General features: G+C 46.7%; 2 protein-coding genes across 5 annotated transcripts; both read right to left on the reverse strand.

Annotated features, from left to right (window-relative positions):
- Window positions 1–459: 459 nt before the first annotated feature.
- On the reverse strand, window positions 460–26,125 carry LCMT1 (leucine carboxyl methyltransferase 1). 4 transcript variants are annotated; one of them, XR_014176407.1, is made up of 12 exons: window positions 25,879–26,125; window positions 23,617–23,708; window positions 23,315–23,436; window positions 22,486–22,562; window positions 20,912–20,973; window positions 16,795–16,897; window positions 16,328–16,448; window positions 14,790–14,891; window positions 12,398–12,489; window positions 4,946–5,054; window positions 2,939–3,036; window positions 460–677 (listed from the first exon to the last, which is right to left on the reverse strand). XR_014176407.1 is itself a non-coding variant. In XM_081965334.1 (11 exons), exons 1-11 carry the CDS (start codon window positions 25,965–25,967, stop codon window positions 655–657), a joined length of 981 nt encoding a protein of 326 aa, XP_081821460.1. In that variant the 5' UTR covers window positions 25,968–26,121; the 3' UTR covers window positions 460–654. The 4 variants fall into 4 exon arrangements, 1 of the variants encoding a protein (XP_081821460.1); XR_014176408.1 differs by lacking the exon at window positions 4,946–5,054 and adding an exon at window positions 2,363–2,444 and having other exon boundaries at window positions 25,879–26,123; XR_014176409.1 differs by lacking the exon at window positions 460–677 and adding an exon at window positions 2,371–2,444.
- LOC309398436 (uncharacterized protein) lies at window positions 5,379–9,341 on the reverse strand. The gene is made up of 2 exons (XM_081965333.1): window positions 6,739–9,341; window positions 5,379–6,228 (listed from the first exon to the last, which is right to left on the reverse strand). Exons 1-2 carry the CDS (start codon window positions 8,681–8,683, stop codon window positions 6,083–6,085), a joined length of 2,091 nt encoding a protein of 696 aa, XP_081821459.1. The 5' UTR covers window positions 8,684–9,341; the 3' UTR covers window positions 5,379–6,082.
- Window positions 26,126–26,730: the final 605 nt, after the last annotated feature.

Raw genomic sequence — 26,730 nt, forward strand, 5'->3', positions numbered from 1 at the left:
ACTTTACAAACTTCACCATTTATTAACTCTCTCAGGGTCAGGAGTGCATCTCAATGCAGGCCCCAGAAGCTACGGCCCAAAGCCAACACGGTTCACACACCCCCTCAGCGAGAGTGAGAGCTTCCAGACTGCGGCCAGCTCCCTTTGGAGGAAAAAGAAGAAAGAGGAGTCCTATGGGAGACACCAAGAAACTCACGGCAGAAGAGGGTGAAAATGCACCGGGAACTTTCATTTCAGGAAGGAAGGAAAATGAGGCCAGGGAGGAGGAGGAGAGCCTCTAAGGATTGCTGGCAGCCAAAAGGGCCCCCTGCCCTACCCCGGGTGAAACGCTCAGCCCAGTTCTGAGGCAGCCAGCAGGACAGGAACTCTCGGACATCTAGGAGGAATCCGAATCCCTTTCCATTCATCACCACCACTTTTTTTAAAGAAAAAATCCCTACAAAAGGGAGAGAGACTCGCTTGTTTTTCTGCTGATCACAAAGAGTAATTTATTCAAAAGGTCGTCACGTGCCACGAATGGGGGAGAGGTGGGTGCTTGCCACGGCTCCAAGACTCATGTGCACCTTCCACGGGAGCAGGGGGGCAACGGATGCATGCAGAGGCCCACCGGGAGGGGGCAGCAGGTTCACCTGGAGCTCCACTGGAGCAAATGCGTCACAGAGTAATGTCTGCAAGGCCTGTAGAAAGATGGGAGAAATTGGGACTTTCACACTTTTTTAAGCAGAAAAATCTATTTCCCCAAAACCCCCATCAAGAAGCAAAGTTCTAGTAACAGGAAATTGTCTCTGGGTGAGGTGTTTTTTTGCCCTCAGATTCTCTTGGAAGCTCACAGAACCTTCCAGTTCCTCCCAACGCCGTCTGAAAGACCTCATCTAAGCAGGACACTTGCAGGAAGCCCCACAGTGAGCGGACATCTTACTGGCTTCTGCTGACTAGAAGACAGCTTTTGTAAATCTGAGGGGAGATGGTTGAGATCATCCATACAGCTCTCCGGACAGCCACTCCTGGTGAGCAGACAGCAGAAACTGCCATTTCTAAGGATGGCTTATGAATGGAGCGGCTGGGAGTTGGGATAACATCAAGCTCACACTTGCAGAGCAGCCTTTGCAGCCGTTAAGGTCAGCCAAGCCTTACATCTTAATCACCTTTTTACATTAGTTTATGTTTTGTGCATTGGAGCTATTAAAACACATTGGATTAGCAAGGTTTTACTGGACTCATTGGTAAGTTTCTGTGTCCTTAAAACAGATGGTATAAATTTGATTTTAAATGTTTTACAAATGTTTGATTTTTGGACTATGAAGCAAAAGAATGCTGCTTGTATAAGGATTTTGAAACTTAACAATAGATTAAGAGGTCAGAGGGATTTGGAATTATAGCTCTGAATTACTTAGAAGGTATTTTTTCATGGCAAATGGAGATTGCTTTTTTTAAAAAAAACTATTGAATACCTTAGTGAAGGGCTGTCAAACTCGCAGCTTGAGGGCTGATGCGTCATGCACCGGCCATGCCCACCCCTGGTTTAGAGAAGGGGGGGGAAGTCGCGATGCGTCATGTGATGCCGCAAGTTTGACAACCCAGCCTTAGTGTACATTTTTGAATAGTGCAAGCTTTTGTACGGAATGGATCAAACACATGATGAAACTGATGGAGTGTGTCCTTAAGGAAGCTGTAAAACAAGAATGAGCTGCAATGAACGGCAATGAAATTAAATTGAAGGGGGGGATTTAAATGTAATACAATTGAATTTGATAGATGACTTGTTCCCTAAAGGAGATTTTAAACCAGGAAGCTGATTTAGATTTTTTTTCCCTTCTGGATATACAAAAGAGCTCTGCTAAAATTTGGAAGGTCTTTTTTAAAAAATGACACAAAAAGGATAAATTGTACTTGTTCATACAAAAGAAATCTGTTCTGAAGAATTGTTGCTTTGAAACAGATGATCAGCAAATTACCCCTGGGCCTCTTTTTGAGTGGTTTAAAGAATATTTTTTAAATATTTAATAAGATTTATAAGATTGGCTTGTTTGCCCAGAGTTAAAAGAAGTAAATAGCTATATTTGCCCTTATTGGACTTTTGCTGACAAACGCCGATTGACGTACCATTTGACCTACCTAAGAGAGGTATTCTATTGGGAGGAGAGAGATTGTCTCTAAGACAGTCACAGCTAATAAAATTGCTTTTACCTGCTGGGATGAAGGGGGAAGCTGCTTCTTTTTTGTCCCTCTTTTTCCCCTTTTCTTGTATTTTTCTATATTTTTAATAGTTTATATTGATTTTTTTCTTTTCATTTATATTAATTAATAAAAATTATTTGGGGGGAAAAATACTGACAAGCCAAGACATATATGGACCACTTGCCTCCAGGTATAGCGACAAGCAACAAATGCCACTTGGTCTGGAAAGGTCCAAGATTAGGCAGCCTGTACTAGTCCTTCAAGCTCTGAAGCAAGAGACAAGAGAGGGAGGACTGTTAGGAATGTAAGCTAACAGTTGGGTCAGCAATATATAAACCAGGATGGTAGTACTGTAGCTTTAAGTACTGCTGTAATGTGATTGGTTGCTGTTACCTCAAGCAGCCATAAGAGGGAGCCAGAATGACTGTTAGCTCTCTGTTTGTTACACGCTGATCGTTGTATTGTGAGGTACTGTGTTTTTGCTACTGTTAGTGCTAAACTGATTATATGATACTGGACTGTGTTCGAAGGATCATTCCTTAACTGACAACACTGATAACTGACTGACTGAACCGTGTATGACTTGGACTGTAAATTGAACTCTGAATACCTCTATATTTCCACATAGTAAACTACTATATTTTTATACTATTCGGTGTCCCTGTATGCTGGTTTGTGCATGTTCTTCCATACCATTCTCATTACGCTTCTCTGCACACTCACTCTAACGGGGAGCCTACTTACTTAACAAGGATCATACCTAAATTCTGGGAATCCTTGATAGCCCAGCACAGGCAGTAATGTTGCATGAGCTGCTCAAATGGTTCCTTCTCATCCAGGAACTCAAGTGCCTCTATCCTGGAAGGAAGGAAGAAAACAAGACAGGCGGTAGCAGACACAAGCTGTACTTAGAGAAAGGAGCTACCAGGATGGATAAGAGCCAGGGTCAAATTCCTAGCTAGGTCCAAAGCTCACAGGGAAGCTTTGAGCCAGACCTCCTTGCACATATCAGCCCAACCCAAAATTCACGACTGATGGGGGCCAGTCCAAGGAGCCCAACAGAAGAGTCTGGTGGTGCCTCTGAACAGCTGTATCACAATCTGTGAGTTGGGGAGCCATATTAATAGAATAATAGATAACAAACCAAACATTCTAAAATTTGGTCTCCACTCAAAACCTTCAGTTTTATACTACAGTTTTTGAAAAACAACTAAGAGTGGATAATTGACGTGCCCTCTGTGAGGGCTACAGAGTACCATAAAACTAACAGAGCCAAAGTTTTGCTCAACAAAGCCCAGCCTGTGTCCCCATGGTTGAGACCTTTGAAATTGGGGTTCAAAGAAAACCTTTAAGACACACACCCCAACATTGCTGTATTTACCAAGTACTTAGGTCAAAGCTTTATACTAGTTTGTTCCTTTTTCTTCCAGCATTTTCAGGTTTTATTTCCTCACCAAAGTGGGTAGCTGACATGATCTGAGCACCCCAAAATGACATGTACAGAGCACCCCAAAATCAATTTGGCTCCATTGGCCATTTTCTTTTTAAAAAAATATCAAGCATGTACAGTATGTAGCATTCTAGTTATAAAATCTCACCATAAAAAATGTCATATGATCAGACTGAAAGTCATTCAAATGTATTTCAACAGCGCTAGACTGATTTAGTTAAATTACATAATAGTATTTTCAATTATGAACTGATTACAAAGTGATGTAGTTCAGTTTACAAATCCCCCATTATTCTTTTTCTCTTTTATATTAGGTAGGCACAGAATAACTTTTCAAATGCTTATTATCTTTTCAAAGCATCGCACTGTTACTGTGGGGCCAATAAACTGTTCCAGCAGAGTCAGCAGCAACTCCTTAAAAGCAGGATTTTACTTTTCTGTGCTTTTAATTCCACAGGGTTCTTTGTTTTGAGGAAGCAAGAAACTTCCCAATCCCAGGGGCATTTCATCAGCTTGGGTCAAGTCTCATTGTTACGGTGAGACCAAGGAAAAGCCCTGGAACTGACCATTCTCACATATCAAGCAAATCCTTTTTAAAAAAACTTACTAGGAAAATTTTCTGATTTGAGCCTGTCTGGAGAAAACCAAACATAACTTTGCAAATTTTATGTTATAAAACTTTAAATGTGAATGAAACTAAGCCATTTGTAAAGTAGCTTGTATCATAGTATCATCATACAAAGAACACACATTTTCTGTTAAATAGAACAGAGGTACATAATTATATATCTCTGTTCTGTACTATTTAATGGACATTTGTGAGTAGCAGACATTTCTGCAAATTATTCTGTTGAAAACAAGGTTTCATTGCATCCCTTTCTACACCAACGGGCCAATATTAATTCATTGACAACTAATTGTAATCCCACTCTCAAAATTCTCCAAATAGAACAATTGTTGTCTTTCTCCCTGGCAATAAGACTAAAATTTATTTCTAGATCACGCAGTATTCATTTTTCCAACATTTTCTATTAATGTAAGAAGCATCAGTCAGACGCATTAGTGTCAAGTACAACATGTATCCTGTCCATTATCCTGCTTTCATCGAAATGTGCTTTCCAACTCACTCACTCTCTTAGCTAGGAAAGCCATCCAATGTTTTCAGTCCATTAAGAAAAATACAAGCTGTGGGTTCTCCAAGTATATCAGTTACCCACTTTTAGAGTGGGGGGGGGGGAGAGATGGGAAACCTGGGCTTGAAGGAACAAACTGCAAAAAACTTTGACAAAGGTTTTGGTTGTGGATGTGCAAACTCACCAATTCAGGAACAGAACGTTCCGTTGAACCCTGGAATGTTCCGTTCCCCCTCCAGACCTTGTCCTTCCGGGGGCAGTTTCCTGAGGTTATCAGTGAGTTCTGCACATTCCTAGTTTGGGGCGAATATAACAATGTTTTTAGATGCTGCATCTAAATTCTGATTTGACATTTTGGTACCTTTTAAATACCAGGATAACCAATTAAGGCTTACTGGAACAAAAAGTATAAAGCTATTATTACACTTTGGTGCCAGCCGAGGCCATATTGGTTCTCAGGTGGTCTGCAGTTTTTGTACTTTTAGGTGAGCATAAAACAGGGGTGTCCAAACTTGGGAACTTTAAGACTTGTGGACTTCAACTCCCAGAATTCCCCAGCCAGCATGGCTGGCTGGGGAATTCTGGGAGTTGAAGTCCACAAGTCTTAAAGTTCCCAAGTTTGGACACCCCTGGCATAAAACCTTGGCTTGCTGGAACAAAATGCTACAAAACCAAAGAGTATTTCATGATTAATTTCCACTCCACAACTCTTTGCTTGGCCTTCCTTGCTTTTTAACATCTACATGGATCCTTTGAGATGTCCCATCTAAGATCAAAGAATCAGCAACATTCAGGAGAATTGGACATGAGCTCTGGAGATCCCTCTGGAGACCAAGCTGAGCTCCACAGGAATGCTTCTGCTCACTCAGTTCGGTAAACCATTCAACCTCACCTGGCAAAAGTAGATGGAACCTCTCTTACATGCACTGGTTAAGACTACACTGCAGGATTACTTGTTTTCTTGTGTTCCAGGTTTGGCAATTTTAGGAAACGGGAGGGGAGTTAGGCAATTTAAAAATACATCCATTTTTCAACAAATAGATCATAATTTACATGGAAGAATATTATCTATTTACTTCCAAATTATGTTTCAAATGAGAGCTCCTGTTTTGGAACAAGGCTAGTTCGAGTACTGAAATCCCTCATTCCAATCTTGGGACCTTCAGATCAGCATCAGGTGCCTCACTCTGTGGCCTGTCCTTTCATATGCTCAGGCTGGGAGGGCTTAAGGGCACAGCACCTCCAGCTATCTCTACCAAGCATGTGGCTCATTCAGTGCTATCTGCCATCTGTTTCTCCTGTAAGCAAAAGAACGTTGGTCTTACCTGAACGTTTTTTTCTGGAGAGTGGAGGGAGGGGTCACTGAAGGGTTATTACAGCCTGATTGGTCCATTTGACTGAGAGAAAACTTCTTAGCCTTCGGCTTCTCCCGTTGGCTCCCAGTTTCCGCGATGTCACGGTCAGCGTCTGCATGATGTAAGAAGACAAGGGAAAGCCGCCCAGGGCCACCCGATCCTACCCCTCCCGGACCCTGTCTATCTAGCTAGGGCGGGAAAGTGACCCCTCCCTCCACTCTCCAGAAAAAAACGTTCAGGTAAGACCAACGTTCTTTTTCCAGTAGAGTGGAGGGAGGGGTCACTGAAGGGACATACCCACGCTACGTCCCAGGGAGGGGAGACTGGGTCCCAGGGGGAGGATCGGCCGCCACCCGCTGGAGAACCCTCCGCCCAAAGGACGCCTCAGCCGAGGCATAAGTGTCCAGGCAGTAGTGTCTTATGAAGGGAGTAGGGGATGCCCAGGTGGCCGCGCGACAGATGTCCTCGAAGGGCGCCCTTGTGGCCCAGGCCGCTGAGGAGGCCGCACTACGAGTGGAGTGAGCTGTAATCCCCGAAGGGGGGGATTTTCCTGAGGCTCCGTAAGCCTCAACAATGGCCAACCTGATCCACCTCCCAATAGTTGAAGACGAGACCTTTTTACCTAGGGAACTCGGATGAAACGAGACAAACAGCGCCTCGGTCCTACGAATGCCCTCCGTCCGTTTCAGATAAATACGGAGGGCCCTGCGTACATCCAACCGATGCCACGCCTGTTCTCTCTCCCTTGTTGGATTGGGGCAAAAATTTGGTAGGACAATTTCCTGGGCCCTATGAAACAGAGTGTTAACCTTCGGGATGAACGAAGGATCCAAACGCAGGACCACCCTGTCCTGGTGAATCATGCAAAGGTCACTCCGAACAGAAAAGGCCCCCAATTCAGAAATACGCCTGGCCGATGTAATGGCCACTAAAAATACTACCTTGAGTGAGAGGAGGCGCATGTGGACCGACCTGAGCGGCTCAAAGGGAGAACCCGTCAGCGCCTTCAGGACGAGGGTAAGATCCCAGGTAGGGAACCTATGAACGGGGGGCGGACGGATGTTGGCCGCCCCTTTAAGGAACCTCTTCACCAATGGTGAGCGAGAGAGGGTAGAGGAGCCCTCTCCTCCCAATATAGTGGATAGGGCCGCTACCTGTCGCCTGAGTGTATTATGGGACAACCCGTCCTCTAGTCCTTTTTGGAGAAACTCTAAAACGTCTGGAACCGTGGCCCTAGCTGGATCCACCCCCCTGGGGCTACACCACTTTGCGAAAGCCGTCCAGGTGGCGTTATAGATTCTAATTGTGGACGGTCTCCTAGCTGCCTCCAAGGTGGCTATGACCCCTGATGACAACTTCCTCCCCTTCAGTAGTCCCCTTTCAAGAGCCACGCGGTCAGATGCAGCCACTGCGGCTCTGGGTGAACTAAGACCCCCTGACACAGGACGACCTCTTCTGGCGGAATCCTCCAGGGGTCTGTGACCGAGAGCTGGACCAGGTCTGCGAACCATGGTCTCCTCGGCCAATATGGGGCTAATAGAATGACTTGAGCCCTCTCTGTGACTACCTTCCGAATGGTTCTGGGAATGAGGGGAAGGGGGGGAAAGGCGTAGAGGAGACCCGGAGGCCACCGGGTTCTGAGAGCATCCGCTCCTTCTGCTGCTGGAGTCTTGAATCGGGTGAAAAATCTCGGCAGTTGTGCGTTGCCGGGGGAGGCAAACAGGTCTACAAGGGGGTTGCCGAATCTGAGGCAAATCTTCCAAAACAACTCTGGGTCCAGCTGCCACTCGCCGTTGTCCAGAGTTGCCCGGCTCAACCAGTCTGCCTGGTGGTTGGATTCCCCCGATATATGTTCCGCCGTAATTGAGGCCAAGTGTCTCTCCGCCGATAGGCCTAATGTCTGCGCCTCCCGCCACAGGGCTCGGGAGTGAGTCCCCCCTTGACGGTTGACGTGAGCTTTCGTCGCTACATTGTCCGTAAGCAGGACATGTCGCCCCTGCAGATGGCGGTGGAAAGTCCGGACGGCCAGTCTCGCGGCCTTGAGCTCGAGCCAATTTATATTGTGCCTGAGGTCCGAGGCAGTCCAACGTCCCTGGGCCATGTCGGACCCCATCACGGCTCCCCAGCCGTAAAGGCTCGCGTCCGTCGTGACTTGTACTCTCTCTGGCTCCCAAATTGAGGCCCCCTGTCGCAATGCCGGGGACAGCCACCACTTGAGCGAGCATCTCACTTCTGGCGTTAAGCGAAGCGGTCGCAGAGAGTTGCTCAACATTCTCCTTTGGGCTGGTATCAAGGCCCACTGGAGGGGACGCAGATGTAGACGGGCCCAGGGAACTATCCCTATACAGGATACCATCTTCCCCAGGAGTCGGGACAAGGTCAGGGTGGAAACGGACCTTTTTGTCCTGATGGACGTGATCAATTGTCTCAGACTGGTCAGACGGTCTGGGGATAGGCGAACCCTCCCTGACTCGGAATCGATTACTGTCCCTAGATGCAGAATCTGTCTGGATGGGGATAGGTGACTCTTGGGAAAATTTACTGAGAAACCTAGAGTCTGGAGCCATTGGATGGTCAGCTGGAGGTCTGCTCTGGCTCTGGGGAGGGACCCTGCCTGCACTAGGACGTCGTCCAGGTAGCACTGGAGCCTCACCGGAATGGATCTCAGGTATGCAGCCAGGGCCGCCAGGACCTTGGTGAACGTCCAAGGGGCCGAGGCCAGGCCGAATGGAAGAGCCCGGTACTGGTAGTGTTGGCCTTTGTGGGAGAATCGCAGGAATTGACGGTGAGCCCGGAATATGGGGATATGAAGATAGGCCTCCGTCAAATCTACCGAGGCCATGAAGTCCCCCTTTCGAATGCCCTGCAGGATTGACTTTAGGGAGGCCATCTTGAAGCGCCTGTAAACTAGATACTGATTCAGGCGCTTCAGGTCGAGGATCGCTCTCCAACCCCCCGAGGCCTTCGGGACTACAAAGAGGTTTGAATAGTAGCCCCGCCCCCTCTCCGGCTCCGGAACGACCTCCACCGCTCTGATTTCCAGAAGGTGTGAGACGGCGAGGTCCATGAGACGACGGCGTTCCGGATCCCGGGATGGGGAAAACACTCTGAAGCGTCTCGGAGGGTAGGAGAGGAACTCTAGTCTTAGGCCGTGGCGAATGGTCGCTCGGACCCACCCGTCTGAAGTGATCTGGTCCCACTTGTCCGCATACAGTGTCAGACGGCCGCCTATGGGATGACTCGGGTTCGAGTCATTTCCCTCTGTGGAAGGGGCGGCCGCCCCCCCCGCGAAAGGGCCGTTTGGATTGGGACTGGTACCTGGAGCGTTCCTGAAAACCCTGCCTGTTGTACTGCCTATCCTGTCTGTACTGCTGGAAACGGGGCTCCTGGTCCCTGTCATAAGTCCTGAAGGAAGGCCTGCGATACGGGTGACTACGTGTTTCGGCCTTCTTGATGGAGGTGGGCATCACCTTTTTCTTGTCTTTATTCTCCACCAGGATCGGGTCTAGAGCAGACCCAAACAGATTGGGACCCGCAAAAGGGGCAGCTATTAAATCCCATTTGGCTTTATTATCGATCTGCCAATTTCTAAGCCAAAGGAGCCGGCGTGCGGCCACAGAGGTAGCTAAGGCGCTGGAGCCGAATCGCATAGCATCCAGGGTTGCGTCGGCCGAATACTGGCAGGCCGCCATAATCTTAGTTAAATCCTGATGGATGCGATCATCCTGGATCGGGATACGATCCTGGAGTTGGCGGAGCCACATAACGGTCGTGCGATTAAAATACGAGGCGGCCGCCGCCGCCCGCATTGCCCATGCGGAAGCCTTGTAATTTTTCCGCAAGGTGAGCTCTGTCCTTTTATCTTCCAGCTTAAGCTTATCTGCCGCATCCCCCGAGACCACCGGGGAAGATGAGACCAGGGCAGCTATCGGTTGATCTATGGCCGGTAATTGGATGGCCTGTAGGAAGGCCTTTTCCATGTTATAAGCCCGCCTGTCATTGCTGCCAGGGGGAGAAAAATTTGAAGGCCTCGCCCACTGACTGGTGGCTACTTCCAAGAACAGCGGAGGGGCAGGGATCTCCTCTTTATTGGTGGCCGTGTTTGAAAACATCACCATATCCGGATCTCTGGGCGGGGGCACTGTGGGGTCCCCCGTGCCCACCTTGGTGGTTCTCCTAGCCTTTTTCAGTAGGGGCTTAAACATGGCCTGGATGAATAAGTTGGAAGAGGTGGGCTGATCAGTGGCCGCATCCTCTTCCTCAGAGAAACCCCAGTCGTCTTGGCGACGGGCCTCCTCCCTAGAGGAGACCTCGCTCATGAGGGAAGGAGAAGAAGTTCTAGACCTGGCCCTGCTGAAAGGTGTAATCCTACTATGCCGGGAAGGTCTGTCCCTTTGAGCTATTCCCTTGGAAATGGCTGCAGAGATTAATCGTTTTAGATTTTCGGGGAGGTGTTCTAGATCCTCCTCATCCCATTCAGAATCATAGTCATGGGGGATCGAATCCCTGTGAGACCTCCTACCCCGGGAGGAGCCTGCAGAGGGGCCCTCTAATGGGTCATTTCTATCCAAGCCCCCTGTCCCAGGGGAAGTTGGGGGTGGGGGTGAAGCCCCCCGTCCTTCACTCCTAACTGATCTGGAGGAAGAGGAAGAGGGAGAAGAAGGGCTGAACCCCCTGTTGACAGAAGGGGAATGACAAGGAGCCTCAGATCTGGGGGATCTAGATCTAGGTCTGGGATCCCTGGCCTTCTTCTTCTCTGCCCTCTCAATGGCTCTTTCAATAGCTCTGGAGCGCCTAAGCTCGTCCCTTTGCAGTGCTCTGGAGGGTCTATCCTCAGCAGTAGGCCTAGAAGCCCGAGGCCTGGTTGAGGCCGTGGGGCCTGACTTTTCTTCTGGAGCCTGGGCGGTCGCGGTTTGAGCGGTTTCGGAACGCGCTGCCATCGCTCCACTCACGTGCTCAGATGAAGGTACTTTAAGCTGATTTGAAGTCTTTGCAGCCTCTGAGCCCGGCGCTGGTGTGGAGACGCTCAGCTTGGGCCTGTGGTGCCCCTTCGTTAAGGCCTGTGAGTCAGGGCCCGCCACGTGTCCAAAATGGCTGCCGGCTTGTTTTGCGGCCGTTTGTCTTCAGGCGGCCGCTAAAATGGCACGCGCGCCGCCACTTGCCTCCCCGGCCGTTCAGACGGTTAGTCGACCCACTAATTTCGATTGCAGCTCTGGGCGATTCACCGCCGGTCTTCACGCCCGGCAAGAGCCGCTGGCGCTCCAGTTTTGCGCTCGCGCCGCCGCCGAGAGCACCGCCGACCCGGGAGAGGCGACGCGGCCGAGTTAGGGGCTTGCCGGTCTTCACGCGCAGCAAAAAGGGCCGCCGGCGCTGCGGCTTGAAGCAATGGGTTGTCGGGGGAGGAGTTGGGAGCTGTAAGCCCCCCGGCACGCCCGAGACACCAGGAATCAGCCGGGGGAAGGAAAGGCCCAGAATGGGGAAATAGGTATGAGAGGAGAATGCTCTAAGCGGCTCTCCCTGCTTATCTGGGACAGCGAAGAATGTCCCTCTGGGCACAGCTCCTTCTATTTTATAATTTCTTTAATTTGAAATATCCAATTGTCCAAATACTGCTCAATTTAGTACTCACAATCACTGGGAACCAAACAATAGTCTGAGGACCTTCTTGACTGAGAGGAAACTGGGAGCCAACGGGAGAAGCCGAAGGCTAAGAAGTTTTCTCTCAGTCAAATGGACCAATCAGGCTGTAATAACCCTTCAGTGACCCCTCCCTCCACTCTACTGGAAAACATGTCAGGGATCACCCTAAAATGCACGGTAAATATAGAGTTTTGGATATAGCAATAGCACCTAAACTTATAGACCACTTCACAGTGCTTTACAACCTCTCTAAGCAGTTCACAGAGTCAGCATATTGCCCCCAACTATTTGAGTCCTCATTTTCCTGACTTTGGAAGGGTGGATGGCTGAGTCAACCTTGAGCTGATCAGGACTGAATTCCTGACTGTGGGCAGAGTTAACCTGTAAAGTGCATTCCAACCACTGCACTACCACAGCTCTATAATACATAAACCATATAGTTTAACTCTAAAACTTTATCATCATCCTCTTTGTGGTCTGTTTCATCATTATCACCTTGGCTCAAACCAGTCAGAGGAAGTTCACCTTTTCACTGAAAATTAACACAGAGTTTACTGGGCTGCTTCAGTGCATACAAACATACACCTGTGGGTGCTCTCTCTTTCTCTCTCTGAATACAAATAGCAAAGAGAGAAGCTTACCTTTTGATCTCATCTGGTGGCAAACTCTGATAGACCTTCAGCATATCAAGACCATTTACTGTTTCCCAGCCATTTTGCAGGAATCGTTCCTTCTGCGAATGAAATGCAGGAGAAAAATCTGTTAAAGGCAGATTTTCCAGGACTCAAAAAGAAGATAAATCACTCAAAAGGTTACCCGCCATTCAGCTTAATATCTGAGTTGGGAAAGAGGCTGCCGAGCAGTGGGTCTGAGTTCTTAGAAAAAGATGTCACCACACAAAGAATTAACAATCTGAAAGATCTGGGAAAGGTTTAGCCTTGAAAATTCCTCTTCAATTTTCAAAAAATTCTCCTTTTTTAACCTTTAAACATCTGAAAGGATGTCACAAAGAAAACAGTCATGACCTGCTCTCTATCTTTCTAGGTAACTGATACAAAATGGGTAAAATAATGGATAAAACATCAAGGAAACAGAACCTGGTTGAACATCATGGAAAAATCTTCTCACAGAAGGAAGAGTTCAACAGGAAGCAGCATTTAAGGAAGAGCTGAAGTGGCAGCTCTCAGGGATACGGTCAGTTTACATCCCTGCTCTCCCTCTTTGCATGTAGGGAGTTAGACTCAGCAGTCTAAATGGTCCCAACCAACTCTACAGTCCTAAGGACAAAAATGGTGCAGCTCTCAGACTAAGAGGGCCACCAGGCCAGTTAGCTGGCTTTTACATAATGTCAGCATGGACAACCCCCTTTTCTCAAGCCTAGCACCTCTCCAAAACAAGGCCTGTTATGGCAGCGGCAGCCAACCTTTGGGGTGTCAGGGATCGGTTCTGTGGAAGGCATTTTTTCCGTGGACTGGGAGGCTCATGGTTTCATGTGCTGCTTGGCTCTCAGGCATGTGTGGATGGGGTTTCGCTCATTTGTGCAGCCCAGTTCCTGGCAGGCCACAGACCAACCCCGGGGTTGGGGACTCCTGTGTCATGGGATGGAACATGTAGAGCAAAGTACGGGGTGGAGTTGGGACCACTGTTCCCTCTAAGGTGCGCGGCTGCGCGCCCGCGCAGGTGGCAAGAAAACACCGTGCAGCAGTTTCCAACTGCCGCGCAGTGTTTTGTACGGTCACAGGCGCCGGAGGCTGGGGAGGTCCTTTGCAGACAGCTAGAACTGGCCGCCCGCAAAGGACCTCCCCGGACTTGTTTTGATGAGCGCGGGGGACTGAGTTCAGGAAAGCAAGCCCGGGGAGGTCCTTTGTGGGCGGCCAATCCTAGCTGCTTGTGCCCGGCGCTGCAGCTAAAGTAAACCCCCAAAGCCTTTTCAAAGCTCCCGCCGGCGCCACCGCCCGTGGTAGCGGCACCTCCCCCTCTGTTCGGAGCACCCGCGTTACCCCTGCTGCCCCCTCCTCCTCTGCTGTGCTTTTGAGGAGCCATGAGGCCGCAGGAGCCAGTAGGAAGGTGGCAGAGGGGGCGGGAGCAGGGGAAAAAAGCCTCATGGCTTCTCAAAAGCACTGCGGAGGAGGAGAAGGCAGGTAACGCGGTGCTCCGCTCCAAGTGGAGGGGGACGCGCCGCCGCTGCTGCCACGGGCGGGGGCGCCAGCGGGAGCTTTGGCAGCTTCACTCCAAATGTGGTGGTGTCGTTTGAGTTGGAGGAGGAGGAGGAGGAGGAGGCAGATGTTATTCTGGTGGCGGCAAGGGCTCGTCGGCATCTTCAGCAGCAGCCCTGCCCCCTGTGAAAAAAACCGAAGATGGAGCAGATCCACGCTGATAACGTCGCCGCAACATGACTGGAGGAGGAATTCTGGGAGTTGAAGTCCACAAGTCTTCAAGCTGTCAGGTTTGAAGACCCTGGGTTTTTTTTTTTTCTAAAGGGTTAGGGGTGCAAGGGTCTTGCAACTTGACAGCTTTAAGACTTCCATGCTTCAAATGCCAGAGTTCCTGAGCCAACAGGACTGGAGGAGGAATTCTGGGAGTTGAAGTCCACAAGTCTTAAAGCTGTCAAGTTTGAAGACCCCTTGGGGGTTTTTTTCCCTAAAGGGTTAGGGATGCAAGGATCTTGTAACTTGACAGCTTTAAGACTTGCGTGCTTCAAATGCCAGAATTTCTGACCCAACATTTTGGTTGCTAAGCAGGGGCGTTGTTAAGTGATACTATATAACACTTTTAATTAAGCGGGTACCTTGAATAAACATAACTTTGAGTTTCAAATAATACTGATTTTGTTGTCTTAGGTGACACCTGTGAAAAAAATTCAGGTGCTGCTCAGGCATAAAATGTGCCGCTCAAACACTATACTTTTCTGCTCACACTGAAAACAAATTAGAGGGAACATTGGTTGGGACTTGAATGCAAGTGTTTGGACAAAGCCCTCCTCTTTTATTGGGGGGTTTACTAAGCTGAGTCTCACCATCCAGGAAATCTGACCTGGGTCTCCAGAGATCTGCAAGCGTCTGCACCCACCAGCTCGCACTGCTTGCTCTGCAAGTTCTCGATCATGATCTGTCCAAAGCGATCCAGCATATTCACCTGGAAAGGACACAGGAAGGGTACCTTGCTCTCTCGCCATTCAGAGCACAAGTGCACAAACGAGCACCTAGGAAGCTGTGTCAGCTCCAGCAACAGTCTGGAAGAGTGAGGGGCTTTGGGGTTCACTTCTCTGAAATTCATTAAAGCTGCTCAGGCTTTTCAAGGTTCAGTGTAAGCCCCAAAAGGCATTCCAGAGCCGAACTGCTAACTTTAAGACAGCTCTTAAAAGAGCAGCATCTTTCAGGCCCATGTGGAATCCTGGAACTCCTGGCTGCTCCAGCCGGTGGTAGAAAGATGCAGTCATCATGCAACATTCAAAAGGTCCACAATCCTGCTGTACCCGTATCTTTTTAATCTCTGCAGAACCACACTTTCATTCTTATATGCACCCCTAGAAACCAGATTCTCACAACTCCCGGCTGGAATAGCAAACATGCTGGGCACTGTGAGAACAGTAGCTACAGTTCTCCTAGGCTTGGGATTTGAAGGAAATATCCAATGAAGGCTTTTATGCCGGAGCTTCCCACTAGGTGGAATGTCATGGAAGCTCAATAAACGCAAACAAATGGCCGAATCTGGTTTTTCAGTTCCTGATGAGACTGAAAGAGTTTCTTCCCATTGCAGAACACACAGCAGTGGGATCCCAATACTTGGAGGACATCACTTTTATCAGTACTTATACTGCCTGACACTGCACAATTGCTGGATGTTGTACAGATTTTTTAAATAATAAAGATAATGCTCACAGAGCAACTCAGTATGACCCCAATTGTCACCACACTCTGATTTGCAAAGGTGTCAGTCTAATAACACGGAGGGGACGGGGACGGGGGAGACAAACAGTGCTTTTATTTCCAGCTGCAACTGCTTTCGTACCCAGAATTGCAGAATCAAATCTGTCACTTCCATCTTCCTGAGAGCGGTTTATCCTTTTCATAAGGATGCAGCTTGCACCACTGTTAAAATGCCAGCACGTTAAGACTGCATGGATTAATATTTAATAAAAAGTAAGGTTGTTTCCAGGGCTATATCTCTTGAGTTCAACCACCTCTGACTCAGAAGCTCTTTTCTTCTCAAGAAATAATTAATCCAGTCTGAGAAGATCTCTCCTCTTGCATTGTGGGGAGCAATGCAGAAATAGCAAAACTCAAACACGGACCAGAATAATGCCTTACGTCAGTGTTTCTCAAACTTGGTGACTTTAAGTCCTGTGGACTTCAACTCCCAGAATCCCCCAGCCAGCACAGCTGGCTGGGGGATTCTGGGAGTTGAAGTCCACAGGACTTAAAGTCACCAAGTTTGAGAAACACTGCCTTACGTCTTTATAACCTCACCTTTATAAGCTCTAACCCTGAAGCAGCCATGCCCTGAAAGGAGGGCATCGCTACAGCACACGGTTTGGACACTGAAAGGGGCAGCAGAGGAGCCTCGCTTACCTGCTCATAATTGATAAAGAGGGCAGACTGAAATGTGGCTGCCACCCACTTAATGAGGTCAACCGAATGGTCCGAGGTCATGTAGATGAGCACACATTCCGTCATCAGTAGCGTTGGCAAACTTTTAAAGAGGGGAAGAAGAAAGGGCAAGGGATTGAAAGAATTCAGGATCTTCGATTCTAGGTACTGCAAGAAGTCCTGAAAAGCTTGACTTGTGTATCCAGAAATTCCCTTTGTACAACTGTAATTTATTCAAATTAGCTGCCACCCGACTCTGGGCCATACAGCCAAGAATACAAAGGCAGAATGTGATAAATGTAAAAGAATAAAAGAGTAAGAAACCAAAACTGATGGCAGCTCAGGGTAACTATAGCAGGGCCCCCAACCACCCGAGCTAGGACCGGGAGTAAAGCCAAGTCTTTAAGGGTTCCCTGAATGCCATGCAGAGATTCCAGTGCCCATCTTACTCTGGATCCATGTTGCATTTCTTCAGCTGTTCTTCCAGTTTGGGCAGATCTCGAAGATCACCTCCAACAATGGCGTATCGGCTGGTGTCCAAACTATGTGCATCTGCAGAGGAATCAACAGGGACAGCTATTTTTAAATGCTCCCCAGCTAAGGACAATGACAGCCATGTCCCAAAAAGCAAGTAAGGAACCTTGCAGGTCTTGGGGTTTCTGACTCCGAGGCCCTTTTTTCTCCATCTGTTTGGCGGTGGGGAAGGGTGAAAGAGGTTGGCAAACCCTTATAACAGCTAATTCCTTTCAAAGGACTCTCTGAGGAGCAGCTTCAAATGTCCACATTTTTCACAGAAGGAAAACTCTAAAACCAGCCACAGATCCTCTGCTTTCAGAGGCAGGGAGATAACATAAAATAAATTATTTTAGGGCAACATTATTGCATTTCACCATTTTCAGAGAAGTTCATATTGAAGGCAGCTGAGAAAGTTTACAGGCTTCAGTTTTGCAAACAATTTGAAGAATTTTAATCTCAAATCCAAAAGATTTGGAACCACTTCCTCTCATAAATCATGTATGATGGGGGGAATCGAAGATGGATGGGGGAGGGATGGGAACCCTCCACAAAACAACTGGTAGACATTTCCCTATGTTCTATAGCCCACCCCACATTGAGATGTTAACAATCAATGAAAATAGGCATTTTATGCAATACCTAGGGAATCTATAGAATGCCAAAAATGGGACATCCAAGAATGTGACATTTCACACATTTCGTAGGCATTCTATGCAACACCAGAAAGCAAACCATATAAAATACTCTTGCTAAAATGCCATTCTGGCCTTGCTTGTTGCAAAAGGTTTGTCAATAATGGTAATTTATTCTTGTTTCTTTCAATTAAAAAAGTCCCATATTTTATTTTGCATTTCTTCCTTCATTTTCAGATATGTATTTCAATAAATGATTAATCTTAACTGTAATCCAAACCCTTTTCATGGCTCTCTTTTCATATTTTGCCTAAATAGTTCTTGTCATTCTGCATAAAGCCTACGTATTATATACAATGGGAAAGTAGATAGCATCTTGAAATAATACAGACATTTCATACTTTGCCTAAAATGGCTAGCCTAAGGAAAAGAAGAATTAGGAACGACATGATAGCAGTATTCCAGTATTTGAGGGGCTGCTACAAAGAAGTGGGGAGTCAAATTATTCTCCAAAGTACTGATTGGTAGGACAAGAAACAACGGATGGAAACTAATCAAGGAGAGAAGCAACCTGGAATTAAGAAGAAACTTCCTAACAGTGAGAACAATCAATCAGTGGAACAGAAGTTGACTCTAGAAGTTGTGCGGGCTTCATCACTGGAGGATTTTAAGAAGAGCCTAGACAGTCACTTGTCTAAAACAGTCTAGGTTCTACTGCTTGAGCAGGGGGCAGGATAAGAAACCTCTAAGGTCCCTTCCAGCTCCATTCCTTTCTATCACACATTCTATAGATTTTCTAGGCATTCTATACAATGCCAGATTTTCACACAGTACTGGTAATATACATAGGTCAATCCCTTCACCCCCTCTTAATATTGTTTTATTGTATTATTATAAAACAAGAGCAGTACATTTTTGGGTACAGTGGTATTTATTCAAAATGGACTAGAGTTTATTAACACTTTGATGATTTAACTTAATTATCAAGTTAGAACTTTAAAAATAAAGAAAAAAGTTTGTCAATATGATTTGTATATTGTATATTTGTATAATATAATATTGATAAACAAAGTTGCTTAAATTGTAAAATTTCTTATAAACAGCTGCACAATGCTTAAATTATTTGATATATAGCAAAGGTTTATTTCTTAAAAGTAATAGTTACTTACTGTTGTTTATACATCTTGGAAAGCTACTTCCCAAAATTGTGTATCTCACCCCATCTTAAAACACACTTAAATCAAAGTGAAACACAAATTTATCATCCCAAGGCAAGTTAAACCCGGCTGCCAAAACAAAAGCAGGGAAAAACATTTGTGTAAAGAGGGTCACATACTGAGGGATCTTGCAGGAAAAAGATGTTCCCACTAAGTAATTTCTTTTTAAAGGGTGGGGGGGGGGTGGAATTATTTTTTCTTTCAGGACTCCAAGGAACCTGCTTCTCTGAGAATCTCCATAGTTGCTTCATCCCATTTAATGAGAGAAGAAAACGATCAAAATTCGAACCAACCAACCTTTTTGATGGTGGTGGAACAGAAAAACGCTACCAGGCAGGACAGGGAACAGCGGGTTCAGAGAACAGCCAAGAGGACGGGTGTTGAGAGGTGAAGAGCACGAGTGGGAGGGTTTGGGGAGCCTGACTTAAGGGTTGGAAAACCAAAGAACTGCAGGGTCTCAGTCTCCTTCTGAACAGGCTAGGGAAGGCAGAGGCCACGCCATGCAGCCAGTGTACAGATGTACTGCTAGGCAGAACTGCAGGGATTTTTCAAAGGGCTTGTATATACCGTATATACTTGAGTATAAGCCGAATTTTTCAGCCCACTTTTTGGGCTGAAAAATCCACTTCGGCTTATACTCCAGTGAACAAAAAAAAAAAAAAAAAAAAGAACACCGAGGCTTCGGTGCTTCCGGGATCGCTCCCACCCCCTCCGCCACCTTCCTACTGGCTCCCACGGCCTCATGGCTCCTCATGGCCCTGACTCGCCCTGCGCCGCCCTTTGCCGGACTGTGGCCGTCTCTTTCCACGCCCGGCTCGGCCCGCGAACTAAGCTCCCCGGCCCAGGCCCACCCAGGCCCCTCCTGTGCACCGCCTACCTCCCAGCGGACCTGCCGCGCCGCCCCCGCGGGAGCCGAAGGAGAGCGGCGCTGCGCTCCGTCTGCCCGCCGCTGCAACGCCACCGCGTCCTCCCACTCCGCCTGGAGCGCCCCGGGAAGCCGGCGCTTTCCCGAAGCCCCCGGTGCGCCTCCCACCCCCGCGGCACCTGCTTCCCTTCAGTCGAGCCTTTTCCCGCTGCCCTTCGAGCTCCTCCTCGGGAGGAAGGCAGGAGGCCAGCATGGAGAGCCTCACTTGACTGATGCCGACCCAGGGGCAGCTGCAGTCGGGCCGCCCTCGCTTTAAGTGGGATGTCTGGTCACCTTAATTATACACCTTGTTTCATAGTTTAGTCTAAGGCAAGGATGTTTTATTGTTATCTACCTGTATTTTTATTTTTGAAATTTACCGTGAGCTGCTACATTTCCCAGCCTCGGCTTATAGTCGAGTCAATAACTTTTTCCAGTTTTTTGGGGTAAAATTAGGGGTCTCGGCTTATACTCAAGTATATACGGTACTTGACAAAACCAGAAGGTTTTCTAAAAAAATGTGACGACACAACAAGGCTGTTCTTAAAATCTACACTGTCAGTGCTGATAACATGCCACAATGGCGGGAGGGGACCAGGTGGCGGGGAGGGAGGGATGACCCACAGATCAGTCTTAACATGAAGTGGTCAGGGACTGTGCAAAGATAGCACCTACCTTGGCAGAAAAAAAGGAAGGACCAGGCCACTGGAAGAGTGTCAACAAGCAGGAAGCACATTCCCAAACTCCTTTATGGGCCTCCTGCTTTCATGATTTCAGGGAAGAGAAGCCTAGCTCAGGCCCCTGCGTCCTTTCAGCAGCTGCAGGTACAAGCAGAACTTGCTGATTTTGTGGGAAAGGAGGGACTTGAGGGCACCAAGCCCTGGAAGCCAAAGTCCCATGGAAGGACCAGAAGGCAAAGAGGATTTCCAAAGGGATTTGATCCCAGTCCTAATCTTGGTTAGACCCTGGAAGAGAAGGGACTGCCCACTACAAATTCACCCTTGTCACTATCTACGGTCACGATGGGAGGCCTCCCCAGTGATGTCATTGCAGGGGTGAGCAAACGTCACAGGTCTTTCAAAACAACCCAACTGACAAAGGCCTAAGGGAGAGACTAGTTCAGAATTTTACACTTCCATCGCTTTTTTAAATTTTGTAGCACTGAATTCCTATTCTGGTGTTGATGGGGGAGATGCAGCCGCTGGCTGGTCAAAGAAAACCAGGGAAGAACAAACAACCCCACAGAGGAAACACGAGAGAAGTCTAAAAAAGCTGCCCTCCTCCAACAGCGACTCACCTAGGAGAACCGTCTCCCCTGAATGGCTTTCCATGATCGGTTTGGAGAGAGGAGGCTTTGATCTGTGAAGGAGGAACAGGAAGGGAAGAGAGAGCCCATGAGTCACCAGGTAAAGCGTCATCCTTCCTACACCAAAACCAGAATGGGCCTGGACTTTCTGATTTTTTATAGATATAATTGTTTGATTCTATTATAAGCTAAAGCTATCCTATTTAGACATCTTACAGTAACTAGGGTACGCATACAGGACGTCATTATAAGCTTCTGCATAATTATTTGTGGTCATTTTTGCATCTCTGTTTTTTATTACCTTCTCTGGCAGCGTGATGCAAAAGATTAGAATTATCTCCTTTGTGTGGGAAAGGAAGATTTCCTGTTACTTGTTTTGTTAACAGACTGAACTGATTTCTATCTGCTTGCTTTTAATTGGGTGAGAACTTGCTCTCACAATTATTTGATGAAGGGAACATTCCTGCTTCTCAATTGTTTAAAACAATCTTCTGCAAAATAATCATAGCAGCTTTAAAGGCCACCACCATGACCTAGTTACTTGCGGGATCGCATCCTCCCACATACATCCCTGCGGCCAATATGCTCACACAGGGAGGGACTTCTCCTGGTGCCGTCCACTAGGCAATGCCAGCAGGCGACACCGAGGAGTAGGGCCTTCTCTGTGATGGGCCCAACCCTCTGGAATGACCTCCCCCCCGACATTAGAACCACTTCTGACCTCCGCTCCTTCCGGCAAAAACTGAAGACCCAGCTGTTCCGACTGGCTGGTCTGGCATAATTCAACTGTCCCTCCTGGCAAATGTATTATATCTGGTTATTTTAGGGGTTTTTTAATTTACTGTATTTGTTTTTAGGGGTTTGAATTTATTTTATATCTGCTTTGTACAGTTCTTTTAACTACATTTTAACCTCCTCCATGTCAATTGTCAACTGTACACATTTAATTTAATTTAATTGTATCCTGTTATATTTTGTATGAACTGTACACCGCCCCGAGTCCCTTGCGGGAGAGGGGGCGGTCTAGAAGCATTAAATATTATTATTATTATTATTATTATTATTATTATTATTATTATTATTATTATTATTGTAACTAAAGTTCATCTTCCTATTTTCAGATTAATGCAACAAAAGGGGAGGGACAACCTATCCTTTTCAACTTTATGTGATAGCAGCTATAAGTCTATGAACTATCACTTGTCCAATATACTGACAAAAAGAATGGCACCCTTCCTTGCGTTTTGGCAAAACTGCAACTATTATGCAGAGCTCTTGCTTTGGAGCAAACAAGAGATGTGAAAAGGCAGACATGTACAAAAACTCCATCAAACGTTCATAGTAGTACAGTCACATCTAATCAGGCAACAGTCTAAAAGTGAAATTTGTAGGGTAGCAGAAAAGATTTTACATATACTCCCTTGTGTTACGTCATATTTTCACAACAAAGTAATTAAAATATAACTATTTTAGTATCACTTCTAGTTATTTTGTTCTAAAATTCTTCTCCAAAGACAAATGCATTAATTCAGTTGTTCAAATATAGTACAGATTCCAGCACCTACTTGATGTAGTGAATTTTTCTTGATACTATAGATGGAAAATCAACTTCAAAGTATTTCAAAGGAAGAAGATTCTCATCCTAAAAAGTAGGGGAAAACAAATAAATTCAGATATTTTCACTGAGGGCAAAAGAAACATCCCATTGCTTTGCTTTCGGATCTGACTTTTGTGACTTCAAGGTTGCTATTCTGCAGTCATAGTTAGGCATGTCTTTCTCCTGCTCAAACTATATTCCTAAACCGAATCCCCCACCTATTCTAAGCAAAAAACAGGGGGAAAGATGGAAGCAATGACCCAACCGCAATAATCTGCGTGAGAGAGGTTAGATGGGTTGATTTACCCTCTTCCTGGCAATCCTGTTCAAGAACATTGATTTACTAGTAAGAGAAAAAGTAGACAGACTTCTAAGAGCAGATTTTTTTTACTATCATGTGCACTCTGCAGATCATGAAATGCTCAGCCATGTCCAAAGCTTAGTGGCTGCATGCTATTTTCTAGAAACCATTTTCACTGATATACACCACCAATGAAATGCTTTGTAAGTTACAGAGTGTCCTGTGAATTAGAACGAATAGCCGAATTCCCTGGAACATAAAGTAGACTTAAAGTAGATAGAAATCTAGTATCCTTAAGATACTTTGGATAACAAGGCCCCATAATCCTTTCACTTCAACTATGTTGGATGGAGTTGGTGACAGCTGACATCCAAATTATCTAGAAGATACCAGTTTGCCTACCGTTTCATTATATGATCAATAAAAGTGGGGGAAAACAAAGTCTTTTAGAAATTATAATCAGAGATCACACTTGAGATAACATAAGCTATTTCACCTTTAATTTCCAAAACAGAGTATCCATGCCGGCACCAAAATTTATAATTTGGCAATTGCATTTTGTCTTTTCTAAGAAAGCCTTAAGTAAACGACCAACTCCTTGGACCCGGGCATAATACCCTTAGCAAAACAAAACAAACAAAAAAACCAATTAGTTGACATATTTTAGCTTTGAAAACATTTGAAAATGATTTTGTTAGTTAGCTCCCATCCACCACCCACCTCTTCCTTTCTTCCTTTTGCTGTATGTTCATGAAGCAACACAAGTTTCCCCCCCCCCCCCATTTGCTTATAACCTACCACGGCTGATTTCAGGCGCCTTCCTTTCTTTTGGATGGCTTACAAAATATTCAATGTAAGGGTCTTTCCAGTAGCCAACATTTACAGCATACCTGACCACAAAAAGAAAAACAGTGTTTTAACAAATCCAATTCCACTGAAAACAAAATATTTTAAACAAAAATAACTATATGAATATCCATCTAAATTAGAAAAGTAGGTCTTATGCACTTTAACTAATTTAGACTAATTAATATTGTTATTCCATATTTAAGAGATGGTAAACTCTTCAAAATATTTATGACTTTCAGAAGCAGCTGCTGCTCTCAAAAGGCAGGTGGTAGTAATAGAAAAATGTGAACCATCAATCTAGGAGAAAACCACTGGATCAAAACCACGTTTGTACATAGCTGGATGCGAGGAGCGCACTAGCGTAATAGGATTAGATAAAAAATCTGCTTATGACAGAAATCAATATTAAAGCATCCCCTATAAATATTTACCCATCTTCTGTTTAAAGACATTAAGTGGGGTGTCCCAAACATTGTACAATAGATGAGGCTACCATACAATAGTGGCCAAAATTGTGGAAAACTTTTAAGAAAAGTGTATTTTTGAGGTTTGATGGCTAATAGCACCACTTTTGTTTTGGAGTAGTAGCAGCATAAAATTATATATCAATGGAAAAATAATGTAATCAAGAATGTAATGCAATGAAGTTTGTTCAATTATCTGTATACTATGAGAAGTTATAGCCAAATATAGCCTGCAATAAAACCCAGTTAATACACGCAATCACTTAATCTTGGTTTCACATCATAACAGCTGCAGAACTAAAAGACTTGGTTCATTCCATGGGAAGACGTTTTAAGGCCATAATTCACGCTAAAGGTTACCCAAGTAAGTATTACTTACATGGTGACAATTTTTGTATATCTCATTGATCATTTTTGTACATATCATCTTTTCTACGTTTCACTTTTCTTCTTTATAACTGCTATTCTAATATCAAATCCTTCAAAGGAGTTACTGCATTACATTCTTGATTAAAATATATTTCCATTGATATATAATTTTATGGTACTACTCCAAAAAAAGTGGTGTTATTAGCCACCAAACCTCAAAAATACTGTACACCTTTCCCAAAAGGTTTCCACAATTTTAGCCACTACTGTAGTACTGTCGAGAATAGAATGATTATTCTGTTGAAATAAAAATACAAAAATTCCTTAATTGATGCTGGCGGAAAGTACAGGTAGCCCTCATGACAATTGAACCCAAAATGTAAGTTCAGTGAGACATTTGTTAAATGAGTTTTTGCCCCATTTTATGACCTTTCGTGCCTCAGTTGTTAAGTGAATCACTGCAGTTGTTAAGTGAATCTGGATTCCCCAATGACGTTGCTTGTCAGAAGATTGCAAAAAGCACTCACGTCGTGGTCTAAGGACACTGCAACCGTCATAAAGATGAATCAATTGTCAAGCATCAGGATTTCAACCACGAGCATGAGGACGCAAACTCTGAAAAATGGCCATGAGTCCCTTTTTTCAGTGCCATTGTAACTTTGAACGGTCACTAAATGAACTGTTGTAAGTCGAGGGCTACCTGTACCCTTCATTTTGGAAACCAAGTTGATTTATAACCAGCTTCTGATCATCTACAATCCGAGGCCCTCCCCCCTCCCTCCCTCCCCAATACAACTAATAGATAACACCCTTCTAGATGGCTGGAGAAAAAGGAAAGAGCCCGAGGTGCAAATCTCCCTCCAGCCATTAAGGGTCGCTCTCCTCAAGCGGCGGCTGGGAAGGGCCAAAGCTGGGAGGGAAAGGAAGGCCGAGGGTTGCGAAGGGAAGCCAGGCGGTCGCTCTGAGGCAGCGGGGGCCCATTCTGCGCTCTGGCTGCAGGTTTTCTTCAGTCAACAAGCGAGGGCTTTGCACGGGGCCCTTTCCAGGTGAGCTCCCCCCCCTTCCCAGATGTCAGCTCATCCACCGCAATGGACGGAGCTCACGGAAGGCATGAAGCGGGATTGCAGCCGCCTCGGCTGAGCCAAACTGCGCCGCGTCAGGCATAAAATCTTCTCCGGCCCCTTTGAGGCCCCGTGGGTCCTTCATCCCTGAGATCTCCTAGTGGTCTCCCATCCCGGCCTGCGTGTTCCAAGCCCCTCTGGCTTCCCAGGCGCTACCGCCCGCCGACTGGCGAGCCACCATCCGCCCGCCCCGGTTCAGAGGGCCCTGCCAGGCGAGAAAGGGGCCTCCCCGCGCCCTCCCCGAGCCGCTTCTTCACCGCTTGCAGTGGGAGGCGACGTCGCAGGTGCTCCGCACGGCCTCGTCGAAGACGTCGGTGCCCACCAGGTCTCGGGAGGTGCCGGCCATGGCCGGGCGCGGCTGCTCAGCGGAGGGACGCCAGAGAGGAGCGCGGGCCGCCCATGCCGGGCCGACGCCGCCAAGGTCCCCTCAGAGCGCGACGTCGCCGGCACCGGCCAGCAACGTGCTCCTCCATTGGCCGGGCCAGGAAACAGCCCTTGGGAGGCCGGACGACGGCGATCTCCCCGCCCTTTTCTCTTTCTATTGGCCAGACTGGTGCCGGTGGCCAATCAAGGGCGATACGGTCCATATCGCGTGTGGTGCGGAAAGCAAAGTACGCCGGGAATTGTAGTCCTCTCCTGAAAGGGGGCGTGTTTTCTGCTAGAGGACGGAAACAGCCCCTCGGCATTACGGGAATTGTAGTCTTACTCGCGAGGACTGTCGAGAAATGGATCCGTGTGTTCCACGTTTCCCACGATGGGCTGGCCGGTGAAACAACCCCCCTTTTTCGTCATCGTGTCACATTTAAGTCCTGTATTGTCAATGTTTCTCAACCTGAGCAAGTTAAAAATGTATGGACTTCAATTCCCATAATTCCCCAACCAGCCTGTGAGCTAAAATCCACACAATTTAAGGTTACTCGTATTAAGAAACACTGAGCACAATATACACATAAAGGTTCGCCGTTAAAATCATGTTTTAAAGGCTTTCCCTAATAACAGGGTCGCGGCTGATAGGCTGGTGCGGAGGGTGAGTGGGAGCGTGTAATTATACAGTGGGTCATCAAGAGACTGACGTTGCATGTGCTGTCCGTCATTCCATCCGGCAGGAG

Source organism: Natrix helvetica, assembly GCF_964273705.1.
Source record: "Natrix helvetica genome assembly, chromosome: 13".
NCBI lineage: Eukaryota > Metazoa > Chordata > Lepidosauria > Squamata > Natricidae > Natrix > Natrix helvetica.

Excerpts from the sequence above, each read along its gene's own strand:
- LCMT1 (XM_081965334.1), bottom strand. The coding sequence starts at position 25,967 with ATGGCCGGCACCTCCCGAGACCTGGTGGGCACCGACGTCTTCGACGAG. Across the intron at positions 23,709-25,878 it reads GTCGCCTCCCACTGCAAGCG|GTATGCTGTAAATGTTGGCT; the intron begins GTGAAGAAGCGG and ends TTTTGTGGTCAG. Across the intron at positions 23,437-23,616 it reads GGCGCCTGAAATCAGCCGTG|GGTATTATGCCCGGGTCCAA; the intron begins GTAGGTTATAAG and ends TGTTTTGCTAAG.
- LOC309398436 (XM_081965333.1), bottom strand. The coding sequence starts at position 8,683 with ATGGCTCCAGACTCTAGGTTTCTCAGTAAATTTTCCCAAGAGTCACCT. Across the intron at positions 6,229-6,738 it reads GTTTCATCCGAGTTCCCTAG|ACGCTGACCGTGACATCGCG; the intron begins GTAAAAAGGTCT and ends TACATCATGCAG.